The 14,366-nt window shown below is 39.1% G+C and overlaps 2 protein-coding genes across 13 annotated transcripts in view; both read left to right on the plus strand.

Moving 5' to 3' along the window:
* The window catches only part of LOC113066102 (sickle tail protein homolog), a 166,836-nt gene that overhangs the window by 133,933 nt on the left and 18,537 nt on the right, over positions 1-14,366 (plus strand). For all 12 annotated transcript variants that reach the window (XR_003279120.1, XM_026237743.1, XM_026237745.1 and 9 more), the window contains one exon: positions 10,321-11,078. Coding sequence is in view for 11 of the 12 variants with exons in the window: in XM_026237743.1 (XP_026093528.1) it covers positions 10,321-11,078 (758 nt within the window). In the remaining variant the exon portion in view is untranslated. The remainder of the gene's footprint in view (positions 1-10,320; positions 11,079-14,366) is intronic.
* Positions 1,388-7,847, plus strand: LOC113066105 (zinc finger MYM-type protein 1-like). Its single transcript, XM_026237750.1, has 2 exons — positions 1,388-2,207; positions 2,393-7,847. Exon 2 carries the CDS (start codon positions 2,738-2,740, stop codon positions 4,868-4,870), a length of 2,133 nt encoding a protein of 710 aa, XP_026093535.1. The 5' UTR covers positions 1,388-2,207; positions 2,393-2,737; the 3' UTR covers positions 4,871-7,847.

The following is a 14,366-nucleotide window of genomic DNA, read 5'->3' on the forward strand; positions in this document are numbered from 1 at the left end:
TCTATACTATAAATAAATTAACAAAAAATCTAACATTTAAAATTTCTTTAATATTTTTCAGATTTAATGATATGCTTCAAGTGAATTTATGCATTAAACATGTGCCTGAAATATAATGTACACTTTGTATGTATATTCATTTTTTTTAAAGATAGAACTGCCAGAGCTGGTTGCAACAGTAGTAGATGCAGGATCTATTTTCAGCAGTATTAAAATGTATTAACTGAATATCAGGATGCATTAAACACAGAACACAACAACCAAATAGAATGCAACAATAACAGACCACGGAACTGAACCAAACACAGGGTTTAAATATGCAGAGAACTAATCAGGGTGAACAGAAACAGGTGTTAACTAATCTGAAACCACAGAAACTAACCTGTGGAGAAAAAAGAGAAAAGAAAGAAACTGCGTGAAACACAAGAACAAGGAAAACTAGAACAAAAATAAAACAGAACCAAACATACACGTGACTGTCACACCCCTGGACTGTTTGTTGTGTTTTCTATCCCCATGTGCTCTGTGTGACCTAGTTTCGGTCTCCCGTTCATTATGTCAATTGGTTCAGATGTGTTTAGTTAATAATTCTTCATTTTCCAGCCTACTTAAGTTGTGTTCTATTTATATTTTTGGTCCGTTATTGTTGACAACAGTGTTGTTAAATTAATGATGTTTTAAAGGACAATCGAATGTACAATATCAGCTTATTAAATTTTAAGGTCCAATATTGATTCATACCAATAAATACAAATGCCAAAAATATAGTCCAATGTATATCATGCTCAACAACCATGTGTCTAGTGGACACAAACCTAAACCAAGTGCTTCCCTATACTTCCTAACCCACTAAATACTTGATTTAGAAAATATGCTCTTTTGCAAATTTTGCAAATTTTTTTTTTTTGAATGCTTAGAAGAAAGAATGAACTGAGGGCATTATTTAAATAACAGGTCCCTTCCCGGCCTCCCCTCTTCTGTTCGGCCATCTCCAGGGGTCCCTCTGCTCTTCACAGTTAGATACACCCCCACCCCGGTCACCCCATTCCAATCCTTTCATGTCCGTCTTTGTCCCCCGAGCCTAATTTCAGAGGGATTGGATCAGGATTGAAGCAGAATTGGTGGAAGCACTGAATAGAAAGCAAAGGCTTTTTCCTCTTTCCTTTTCCTCCCATAATCCCCTCTAATCTCTTGCCATGCCGGGCCCCAGGGGCGTCGCACCCGTGGGGGATGTGGGGGTTTTAACACCCACACTTTTCCCGGTGAGAAGGTTCAACACCCACACGTTTTCTGCAGTTGTTCCGCAGTTTTGCACAAACGCCTTACTACAGTCGCTCCTCCGTTTCTCTGGCCGCTCTGTGTCTGCGCTCGCTGCGACTGCCTCCTCCCCCCTCCCTCTCATGACACCGGCTTTGAGCCTGATCGGCTGATGATTGGCTGTTCTGCCTTAAGTCCCGCCTCTCTTGGAGTGTTATCGGTCAGCTCATTCTGACGAGGCGAGGCGGGAACTTATGGTTATTGTTATTTACATCTCCCTTTTCCAGGTACTTGGAATGAGTGTTTGTGCTTTCAAGGTTTTTAAATAAACTTGATATGTGTTTGGGAAGATGTTCTGTTATCGTTTTGTTGACATGTCGAGTGTTTTCGGTATTATATTTCGTTTTTTAGACTAAGGCTAATTGCTATTATTGGGATATTGTTCAGCAGCTAACTTAGCTAAATTCAGTTATGTAACGTTATGTGGCATGCAATGTATAACATAACTGTGATGAAGGAGGCAGGGAATTGACGAGAAGGGGGGACAAACTGCCATTGTTAAGCAGTGTATTTTTGGGTCATTGCCAGTGCAACTGATTTTGATATTTTGAGTATTGTTTGTTGATTAGCTGAATACTTTTGTGGATACTTCCCTGTTGTGTTTAATTGTAACGTTACCTGTTGAGGAGAAAAAAGTGAGAAATGATGACATTGTTTGCATACCTGTTGAAGAACTATGAAAGAAAAGTGTATATTTGTGTGGGCATTTTTTTCTCCTCTTTTCTCCCCTTTTCAGGCCATAAGTAAGCAAAATTTAGCAGTCTCAGTCACAGTCCTGTCAGACCCATGTCACTATCAAGCTTACCACTGTCTTTTTGTCACGCAGTATCATTAAGATGCAGAAAAGAAAGAGGCAGGAGAAGATTGACACCTTTTTCAAGAGAAATCCTGTAAGTGAAGTTGAAAGCTGAAAGTTGAAAAATGTTGACATTAAACAACAGTATCCTATTCCCATTAGATACTGTTCACATTTATTTCATGATATTACTTTTCAATATTCCCTGAGGTTTGCTAGTGCCACAGCTGTAACTGTTTGTCTCTATTCCTTTACCACTGCCCATTATTACCACTTTAGGAGAGGAAATTGCTGGAGGCATCAGTTTCAGAGAGAGCACAGGAAGGTTCTCAGGTGAGCAATGAAAATAATGTTACAGTTTCTGAAAGGGGTCTATGAAGGAAGAGAGGCCATGTGTGTGTGCGTGTGTGTGTGTTTGTGTCATGGGTGGTGCTTATTTCCATCCCAGGTGCACACGTGTGTCTGGTGTGTTTTCATTTCAAATGTTTTGATTAGGGTGTATTTGAGGATGTGGCCAGAAGTGAAGAAGACAGAGATGAAGCGGGAGGAAAAGGCAGACACGAAGCAGGCAGACAAGAAGAACAGAGTGAGGGAGAGGTCAGGGAGGATAAGGATGAAGATGAAATGGTAGAGAGAGTAGCAGAGAACTCAAACATGGCTGTTACTCGCCATCAGTTCAGTAAGCCCAATCAACCAGATCCAAAATTAATTGCTAAACAGTCCTTGCCCAAATATACTCTGAGTTTTCAAACTCAGTGGTACCAGAAATTTCCATGGCTCCATGTGAGTCCTGGTGTTGAGGGTGTATTGTGCTTTTACTGCTCCAAAGCCTTTAACTCTGAGACATCACCTCTTGCCAAGAATGCTGATTCAGCATTCATTTCATCTGGGTTTAAAAATTGGAAAAAAGCCCTTGAGCGATTTACTGTGCATGAGAGATCTGATAGTCATAAGACAGCCATGACAACGCACATCTATGAAGATCGATCAGTACAGGTTCAGCTATCTAGTGTGAGTGTGAAACAGCAAGAGGAAGCAAGGGGATGTCTTCTCAAAATCATTGGTGCTGTGCAGATGTTGGCTAGGCAGGGCTTACCTTTTAGGGGCCATGAATGTGGTGAGGGAAATTTTGAACAGGTTCTGAAGTACAAATCAGAGGATGACCCCTCTCTAGCCAAGTGGTTGACAGGTGGTAGAAAGGATGTATATACTTCAGCTATGGTTCAAAATGAAATCCTGACTTTGTTCAGCAGCGTGATCATACGAGAAATAGTTGAAAGCATCAGATCACTTCCACACCTGCAGTACTCTGTGATGATGGATGGGACACGAGACGTGTCTGGAAAAGAGCAAGAGGCAGTGTGTTTGAGATATCTTGACAAGGATTTAGTCCCTCATGAAGAATTTATTGGTCTTTATGAGGTTTCTTTGACAACAGGAGAAAATCTAGCAAAAGTAGTCATGGATGTTTTGCAGCGCCTAAACTTGCCTATCACTGGGTTGCGTGGCCAAGCATACGATGGGGCCGCAAATATGGCTGGCAAATACAATGGAGCACAGGCCATTGTACGAAAAATACAACCTCTGGCTCCCTATGTTCATTGTGCTGCCCACTGTGTTAACCTAATTACACAGCGGTCCTGTACTGCCTCAATATTTATCCGTAATTCTCTGGATTGGGTCAATGAGTTGGGAGTGTTGTTTGGGCAGTCAGGGAAACTGAAGGACATATTTAAGGGAATTGCAAGGTCTGAGGAGGGTGAGGGTCCATGTCACAGTATAAGACCTCTGTGTCCAACAAGGTGGACGGTCCGCACTAGTGCCATCCGCACTGTGCTAAACCAGTACGAGTGCATAATCAAGGCTTTGGCTGAGATGGCAGTGAGTGAGTCTGATGCGGCTAGTAAGGCACAGGGGCTGTACGAGACATTTCAGCAGGGAAATGTTGTCCTTGGTCTTGTATGTGCTTTGGAGATCACAGGGGAGTTGGAGGTTTTGAATATGTCCCTCCAGAGCAGAACACAGACCCTAGATGGTATGCTTTCAGCTGTTGCCTGTGTTAAGGAAAGTTTCAGCAAAAAGAGAAACACAGAGAGTTTTCAGGCTCTTTACATGAAAGCAACAAGGATGTGTGAGACACTCCATCTCACTCCTATTGCCTCTCCTCGTGTCCGTATCCCACCTCAGCGCTTCACAGGTAATGCTCCTGCACATGTACATGTCTCCCCTCCTGACTACTACAGGACTGAATTCTACAAAGTTCTGGATGTTGCTGACATGCAGTTTAGAGAACGATTTGAGCAGGAGGGAATGCAAATGTTAAGGCACCTGGAACAAGTTCTCTTAACTGGAAAGATACATGGTGTTGTCCAACAGTACCCAGAAATCAACCCAGACATCCTCAAAGTTCAGCTTGCATTGTTCAGAATGAAGTACAGCTTCCAGTCTAGTACTGAAATTGTTGCTATTCTTCAAGGGATGACCCCAGAGGTCCGTGGTCTCTTTGACCAAGTCGAAACAGTGACCCGACTCCTCCTAGTTGTGCCTGTGTCATCAGCAGAGTCAGAAAGGAGTTTCAGCAGCCTCCGGAGGCTGAAAACATGGCTTCGCAGCACCATGACACAAACCCGCCTGAACAGTATTGCTGTGTGCAATGTACATAAAGACAAGCTGGACAGGGTAAACAGAAAAATGATTGCTGAACAGTTTGTCTCCTGTAAGGAGGGCAGAAAGAGCACTTTTGGTTCTTTCAAATGAGTGGTAGTTGGTCATATGTTCATTGGCCAGTTGGTTGTTGTTTTTGGTTGCGACTATATAAATATTATTATTTTTTGTTCTTAATATATGTTGTTTGTATATCTGGAGTTTGTAACAAAAATAATTTCCCCCTGGGATTATTAAAGTATTCCTGATTCTGATTTTTTTTCTGAAGTCTATTGTTGGGTCTTTTCACAACAGAGTTTTGACTTTTTTTCCGTGTGTTCCAAGTGTGTTTTTATACTTATCTAGTATCACTCATTTAAATGGGAAGCTTTTTATATCTTGTATGTTATACATTTTGTACCCCTCTATCACTGTATTCATCGTTTTTATTGTTTATAAACAAACCACATTCATCCCCCACACTTTTGAAAAGCTTGCTACGCCCCTGCCGGGCCCTGTTTGTTTGCTGGTAATGTAACGGAAATTAGATCGCAAGGCTTTCATATTCTCTGTGTGTTTCCTCAAATTTAACAAGGTAGCCCCAGACTTTTGTCTGTGGTAATCCCTGGTCTGGTTTTGGCCAACTCGCACAGCTAATATGCATTTGATTAGAGCTTAAGACGCTGACATAAGAGCCCTTAAGTGAGGTTGTAAAAGTTTGAGGAAGTGAAGGACTTTATTCACTATTATTTTGTTTTAAGGCTCTTATTAACATTTCATGTTGCTTTTAGGAGTATGCATGCAAAGTTAAAAGTTGAAAGTCTTATTGTTTGTGTCACGTGTCCATGTCTAAGCAGATAAAAGTATGTTATGTGATGACTTACAGCTATATAAGTACAAACGAGCGAGAGAGAAAGAATACAAAAGATGAACTATTATCTGTTCTCTGACAAGAGAGCGAGAACAAGTTGTTCAGACACATGCCAAAGTTCAGAGAATCAGTGTCAGCGTTTGCCATTGTGGCGGTTTACAAAGAATTCATGATGCATTGAAAGCTCTTTTATATGGTGTTTTGTTTAAGTTTTGTATTTCAGGCAAGATTGTGACTGTATAAGTGTTTGGTCTTGGGTCGTCCTCTAGAACAACCGTAATACATGTAACAATTCAAGGAAAGTATAATCAGTAGGGTTTCCTGGTTACTTTTAATAAAGCCTGTTCCACCTTCAAGAGGTTATTGCATAACAGCTATCAAGGCTTTAAGTTTCATTCAAGTTCTCACATGCTTTACCATGTGACTGACGCCGATCATAGGTTTGACACCCAGCTCATATAAACAAAGCAGGCTTTGCACGAAAAGGGTATATACTATTTATCTGTGTGTCTGTCTGTCTATACATCTATCTTTTGCAGTGAATAAAGGTGCTTTTTGTTTTTGCATCCCTGTTAGCAAAATTGGACATTTCTAAATACACATTAAAACATTACATATTATTTGATTTATGTCACATAAGACTCATTCCGCTCCTTCTATCATCCCCATCTATGAAAAAAGGAAACATTCAATATCAACACAGCGGTCGATGTTCCTAAACAATGGCCCTCATATGCATGAAACCTGAGTGTTAATTACTATGCCGATGAAAATTTTAGAACATAATTATTTGTTGATATGTAAAATAAGACATGTGGTTAATGGTTTATTGACTTGTCTTTTTCAGGAGTGACAGGACAAATGCCATATTGTATAAATTTGGAAATATATTCACTAGGGAGGGTTGCCTGCAAATCTCCTAGACTAATTGTGTTTCTTTCAGTAATACAAATAATTCAAGTTTGATTTGAGGCCAGAAAACACATATGATGACGGTACACATTTGATGTTTTGACCACAGTTGTTGCTATTGTAACTGTGAGGGGACAAGTGATCCATTATGCTTTTATCCAGACTTAAACACACATGTGAATGAGCAAACGCACACAGAAACACGTGATCAGGCCTTTCAAGTAGGCACGGAGATACTCAGACATATTTAAAAGACTAATGAAATAAGCCCTGCTTCTATTCAAACACACAATTTCTGTTTGTGTCTGTGACAAAGAGAAGGAAGAGACTTTAGGCCCAAAAAATACAGTGAATGAACCGCAACGGAGTAAAAATGTACAGTACATTTCATTAATTTAGATAATGTTAATATACCACATAACTAAAACTTGTTGTTTACTTTTATAGTATACTGACAAAAAGAAAAAAGCCACATGATGAACCAAAGTTCTACAATACAGATACAAAATGGCATCATGGGAACACAAATGTACAGTGGCCGAGAGAGTGCAACTCGCTGCAACTTTAGAAAACACATGCAAATAGAAAAGCACCAGCAAATCAAGAAAACATCATCATCAGTTTGACAGCAGGTGCTGAAAATGCTCACAACTCAACCAAATAAAGAATTTTATCTGCATTTGGTTAGGAGTATTTGCAGCACATTTGTTGTCAAATTGATGAAGTTGTTTTCTTAATTTGCAGATGTGTATTTGTTTCTATTTGCAGTGCGTTTCGTTATTTGGTTGTTGTGATCATTTGCAGTGAGTGTGTTGTCAAATTGATGAAGTTGTTTTCTTAATTTGCAGCTATTTTATTTTTCTATGTGCAGCTTGTTGAGGTCTCGACAACTGTACAAATGACACTAAATAATGCAATAAACATAATTTAGCATTATTAGATATAACGTAAATCCATAATATACGTAAGTTGTCATCAAATGTGAAGTTACACATAATTCTTGGACAAAATTTGCCAATTTATGGTTTACCACTGTAATTTATTAGATGACTCTCTTTCACTTCCAAAATTGTAAATTTAACAGTATTTTACTATTGAATTACATGAAATGTCACATTAGATGTATTATAGCTTTTTACCATAAGGGAACTTACCAATAAAGAAGTAGTAAACTTCCAGAATTAAATTTCTGTCATTGAAATTCAAAGATCATTTTGAATGTGTATTTTTATGGAACACAAGCAGTTAATTTAATTTAAGAGATGTAATGAGATTGTTTTAACAGTAATGTACAAATCCAGATCTGAATCTGTTTATCCGTATCTACACGCTCACATGCATGCAGCTGTGTGTCTCAGTGCCAGTCTGTTAAAACAGCAAGCAGATTACTGTGCAGCGTGACTGACCACGGTTTACAGACGACTGTTAATTGGAAACAGACCCATAAAAATGAACGAAAGTCTGCTAAATTCAGCTCTCTCCACTGAATGGATGGTCAAACTAGTCTCTTTTGACTGTCTGCATGAGGTTTGGTCCAATTTGCAGATCATTCAGGCCAAAAACTGCCCACTTAGACAACATCTAAAATGACCAGCTGCGGTGTATTTTGTATTTCAGCATCTAAGATGTTTTTTTTTTTCGTTCTGGTTGTAGGTTTTAACATCCTTGTGGATGTTTATTTAAGAAAGAAAATGCAAGAGAAGCAGAAAATTAATGGAAAAGGGGGGCTTTCTTGGGCCAAATTCAACCCAAATGTTCTCATTCCATCATCTTTTGATTTCTTCATTTATTACAGGTTTAATGTTTCTTGTCAGCCTTCCTCCAGCAAATTCTCTACCTTTTAAGGTAATGCAAAGGAGAAAATGAAGAGATGAGAAACTGGAGAGGTTGAGGGAGGCAAGAACTTTCATGTTATTCAGACAGTGTTGCTCAGGTAACATCTGTTCATGTATATTCACCAAAGAATCCTAAAATTGTATTACAGTTTCCACAAAAATATTAGGCAGCACAGCTGTTTTCAACATTGATCAAAAGAAATATTTATTGGCTGGCAATCAGATCAGATTATTAGAATGTTTAATGAAGGAGCGCACAACACTGGAGTAACGTAATATATTAGAATATATAAAAATATAATATTTTACAGAATTAATGTTTACACCGTATTTTTGATCAAATAGCATGCTGGTGTCCTTGGCTTGAAAGTCTCACCTGTTCTGGGTGTAGCCTGAACGCTGACTCTCCTCAGCACAATGCTATCATTGTTGGAGATTCAGAGGAGAAGGGCAATGCTTTGAACAACCATTTTGTCGTCTTTCTATTATTTTACAAAGCTGTTTGGCTTAAAGGCACATTCTTTTCTGTTTCTGGTGTGTCTCTGCTTTGTTGGTTTTTTATTTTTGGATGAGGCAGACATAGTCAGACAATAACTGCTTTACTGTCTACTGCCTTCATAAGCAGCTGCCTTCTAAGGTGTATTCTAATTCAAATGGAATTTGATTTGATTAGGTACTTCTGCTTTAAACCACTTACTGGTTAAAATAAATACATATTTGTGATAAATGAAATTGGGCCTGAGAGGATGTAAATGCCTTCTCTCTCTCTCTCTCTCTCTCTCTCTCTCTCTCTCTCTCTCTCTCTCTCTCTCTCTCTTTCTCTCTCTCTCTCTGTCATTTTACGTACCGAAAAACTAACACATTTAGTTTCACTCTAAACCAGTTTTTCTCTGAATTCTATTCATCTGTCAAGTCATATGGTTTTTCCTGTTGCTCCCCATTGCTGAGTTTGGCGCCGGATACATCTGAGTTTGTCTGTCTAGTATCTTCAGGTATGAAGTTTTGCATTCTGAAGCTCACTGATCGGAAATCTTTCTCCCGCTCAGGTCATATTTGTAATCTCAGTTGTTTATTCGTTTACTTTTTGTTGGATGCAGCTGCTGATCAGATGCAGATACAACTGAAGAATAATTTTTAAGTGGTCTAAATCATCATATGTTGTTGTTGTTGCTTTTTTTTGCCTCCGTCTGTTATGTTTTCTGAATGAAATGGCAGTTTATCAGCAGCTTATCTATCCATCTTTTGTTTTTATTTCATTTGCGGTAAACCAGTAGTGTAGCTTTATGGACACAAACTCTGTTTGAGGCAATACTATATCCACTTATGCTTTTAATTACATTGTGAGATGTATATGAACCATAGCCACTTATGTCTCGGTGCACACACGCACATACTTGCACAGTTTGTCCAACTTCCATCTGAAGCATATTAGTGTGATTAATCTACTCTGTAGGACCTCCTTGGGTGGTCAGGTCAAATCAGGCTGCCCATGTGTGCTGCCTGTTTAAAAAAAACAGCACAGATTACTAGTGCTCTGAATTTAGAAAGAGTACAATGACATATTATTTGATCCAAGCAGGTGGTTTTTTTTTTTACCATGAATACCATGATCGCTCACAGTGTTTCTTTCTTTGACTTCTTTCAGCCCTTTCATTTCACATGTGAGATGGAAATGTAAGACTTCTTTCTCACTGACGAATGAACAGAAAAAACTTTCTAGACTTAACTAGAACACTGAGGATTACATGGACATCAATATTTATGTATTCATCAGTGTTATTATAGCTAATTAACTAATTAACTAAAATTATTACAAAAACATGAAAATGAGAAATGTTGCCCTGTCAATTTTCTGAAACTCTAAATAGTTGTTATTGATTAAAGGGTTTCCTGGGTTTGAATTTTTTTTTATGTGTAATCTTATATCCTTTTTCTCTCTCATTCAGGTCCACAGGGAGATGATGTATGCTGGACCGAGTGGTCATCCTCTCCGGCAGCCCCCAATGGGTCCCCCTCCACCCCATATGCAGAGTTCCATGTCCCCTACCACACCTCATGCTATGCCCTCCTCCCCATCTCGTATCCCCTTCGGCCCACGCACCTCAGGCAGTGGGGTTGCCACAATGCCACGTGAGAGAGCGGCACACACACTCCCCGCCACCGGCCCTGTTTGCCCATCCTCCCCCTGCATGAGCGCCATCCTTGAGCGGCGTGATGTCAAGCCTGACGATGACATAGCTGCAAAGAGCATGTCACTTCCTGCCCGAGCTGAAAGTCATTATGCTAACCCCTATATGTTACATCACCATGCCCCGCCCCCTGATACAGTAGACTACACCTACCACCGTGCCACCATGCGCTCTTACAGTAACCCCGGTGTTCCCATGGAGCCCACGGACCATCCTTCGCTCTTCCGACAGAAAAGCAGGAAGTACACGGATAGCCAGTTACCCATGCTAGGCTCCAAAACCCCGCCCCATTCCCCACAACGGATGGGCGAGGTGCGGATGATGGACATTCACACAGTCCAACCACAGAGTTCCATGACTCTGGAGAGGGCATCTCCTATCAGACAATCATTTAGGAAGGAGACTCCTCTTTCTATGGACACCATGGTAAAGGCAAGGGGAGGTATGGGATCTCCTGCCACCCCTGATCTTCAGGTTCACAATCCTCTTGCCCCATCGACAGACCCTCAGACACGGTAAGTAATCATTAAGAGAAAATAGGGATATTTAAGCATGAAAACTAACTTTCCATCTACAAAATCCCAGTATACATCAGCATCCGTGATATGTCCATATTCTAACTCTGCATCAGTTTATTGTCTTCCACTGCATCATGACATTCCCTAACTGCATCCAAAACACATCGACAATGTCTTGTCTTAAGTACTAGCAGCTGTTATTAGCTGTGAACATTAACGTTTAAAGGGAAATTTTGTAATCAACTTGTCGACTACTCTAACAAACCACCAAAAGAGAGTCAAAAAACGTTCTGTATAAGCGATCCACTTGAAATGGTCTACTTAGGCACAATCCCAGGAGTATTTTATACCCCTTCACCTAATTAAAAAAGTATTATTTTTCCTTATTAATGCCAAAAATGCATACATTTATGAGTCTCCTTGTTCGCTCTGTCAGCCAGGTTGCCGCTGTAGACAGTGTATGCTGAGATAATTCTCATACTCTTTTGTTTGAAGTGGGGTCCCAAGAAATCTTTGTATTTGGCCTTTCCCCCTGCCCCTCCAACCAAAAGAGAAGTGAGACACCCCTACCCCTTCATGTGAATGTGCAAAAAAGTAGGTTAGGGGAAAGGGGAAGGGATAAGGGGTAGAAATGGGATTGGGACTTAATCTATGAATCCAACTGTCAAGCTCCACACTGAATGCTGCTGAGAAGTAAGTCAGATATGCAATGTGCTTGTCTTACATAATGATCATTGTACATAAACACAAGTGTTCACCCAATCAACATTAGCAAATACATATGCTGTATATTAAAAGCAGTAGGCAGTGCAGAACAAATAAGTAGAATCTCAATAGCTTATTATAAGAAAGTAAGATACATTTAAAATTTTTTAGTGTAAAAAATCTATAAGCAAACTTGATTGGTATGCACCAATATGGCATTATATAGACTACACAAAACTTTTCCATTTTATTGGAAGTCAAAATGCTTCCTCACCTTCTAACTAAAACCCGACCAATATGGGTTTTTGGGGGCCGATGCCGATACCGATATTACGGACTGAAAACAGACAGATACTGATATACTGGACAATATTCTTTATGTGTAGGCTATATTATAGTAGAGCATATTGTCAAAAGTTTGGACACTTCCCATTAGTGTGTCCAAACGTTGGACTGGTACCATTTGTAGAATACAGTATATATCCTACATAAACAGAATATACATACATAAACACATTTTTTCCAATGATAACTCAAATGTGGTGATCAAACACTTATAATGTTGTGACAAACATAGGCCTATGTAGTGGAGACAGGGTATTAACAATTTAACAATAAACTTTATTATTCAAAATGAGTCTGACATCAGTTCACTTAACAGTAAACTTCACTTCACTTATTATAAATAAATTAACACAAATAGAACAAAATATATATAACTTAAATAAAAAAATTAAACAAGGTAACTGTGTAGGGCAAGCAAGCTACTGCCAAACCAATAGAGGTTTACGCAGGAAGCACAGCGTTTCCAAATGTAAACATCTAAAATGAATAAATAATAATAATTCATAATATATTTTTTCAAAAACTCTGTGTTGTGTATTTTCTGGAAATCAAATTAACATACAGAACATTCATATTTAAATTGTCTTTTTTGCAGTTGAATATTCCCAGACACAGTCCACGTTATACAGTAAATTCCTATCCTGACTACGTCAGACTTCCTACTTCCGCTCAATTTCATTTAGCTTCTGTACTGTCTACGAAATAAAGTGAAGTAGCAGAGTCTGGTATTACCAGGCTAGTAAATTCCATGTTTATGTCTGAATTCTGTGATTACGTCCATGTTTTCTGCATCGCTGAAACTATAGGGCCCTACTAATTTAGTGAACAAATATGATAAGCTCATTGTAAGAGTAAAAAACATGGACATAGTTGTATATTTATTCAGTATTGAGTCTCTCCAACTAGGTGACAATGTAGCATTAAATCACCATTCAACAGACTCAATCCACCACCGCACTGCTGTCCATTGGATTGCAGAAATATACTAATTTTTCAATCTGCTACGTTACTGACAAACTATGCTGATACTGTGTCTGTGACGCAACAGGTTGTGACAAACCGACCATTAAAAATAATTTGAACATTGTGACAGCACATCATAAATAGAACAAAGCATGAGTTCTGGGCCATGGCGCAGCCAGTATAAACACCTGCATTAACTGAATGGCCGCGATCAGCTCTGGTGGCCGTAATACAGACTTTAATGCACCGCAGAGGCATACCGTGATGCGCAGATCATCTCTAGTCTCTAATGTCACTGAATCTGCTGTTAAAAATTAGCCATCTATCATATCATCATGCAAAACTAAGAATTAGAATCATTGTAATGTGACGATCAAATATAGGTGTGGATGGGTGGAGGGCAGATAATTTGAAGCAACGGACTCAGGTGAAGTTTGGGCTCATCCGCACATCTAACACTAAACTGACCTGAGTCGCCTGTAGCAAACAATGGAGTGTGCTCTACTGAACAAACTAAGTAATTAAACCATTAAGGAAATGTAATCTGCATCATATGTTCTTAAAAAAAAAATCATATTTGCGGCACATTCACAGATACCGATATATCGACGACAAGCTCATATCGGCCATTAATATCGGCTAAACGATATATCGGTCAGGCTCTACTTCTATGTGGACATTTCCATGAGTGACACAGAGAAAATGAACGCATGCAAGGTCTGGGGTAAAATTAAATTATTTTGTTTTCTATTCCCGATAGACTATTAACAACATACTTTTAACAAAAATATATTCATTTTAAAATGTAAGATTAGCATGACAGTAATAATGAAACATATCCTCTGTAAAACTATAAAATAAAACCAAAAATTTGAACAACTAGCCTAGAGCCCTGCACAGGCCTCAAATCTAGGCCTGAGCCCGGCCCTGGCCCGAGACGCTCAGGCCCTAACCCGACCCGTGTCCGACAGCTCATCAGAATTATCAAGCCCGAGTCCGACACGAGCCCGTGTTTTTATTTATTTATTTTATTACACAGCGGAAGCCTGCCTTATTTGCAACAATTAAAAAATGGGTCAGTTTTGTGTTATGTTTCTTTTCATTTCTTTATCAAGTTAATTTAGAAAAATGTTTGGAGCATTTTTTTTTTTTTAAATGACGATTAACGTTAAATAGCCGAGCCGACAGCAAGTAGCCTAAAACATATTTAATCAATTAAGCCTCTCAAATTAATGCTAATACTTTACTTGGCTTCAATAAAATCCATATATA

The sequence above is a fragment of the Carassius auratus genome, chromosome 49 (genome assembly GCF_003368295.1).
Source record: "Carassius auratus strain Wakin chromosome 49, ASM336829v1, whole genome shotgun sequence".
NCBI classification, from domain to species: Eukaryota; Metazoa; Chordata; class Actinopteri; order Cypriniformes; family Cyprinidae; genus Carassius; species Carassius auratus.

What these genes read in the sequence shown, in the direction of transcription:
- LOC113066105 (XM_026237750.1), top strand. Translation starts at nt 2,738, where the DNA reads ATGGTAGAGAGAGTAGCAGAGAACTCAAACATGGCTGTTACTCGCCAT.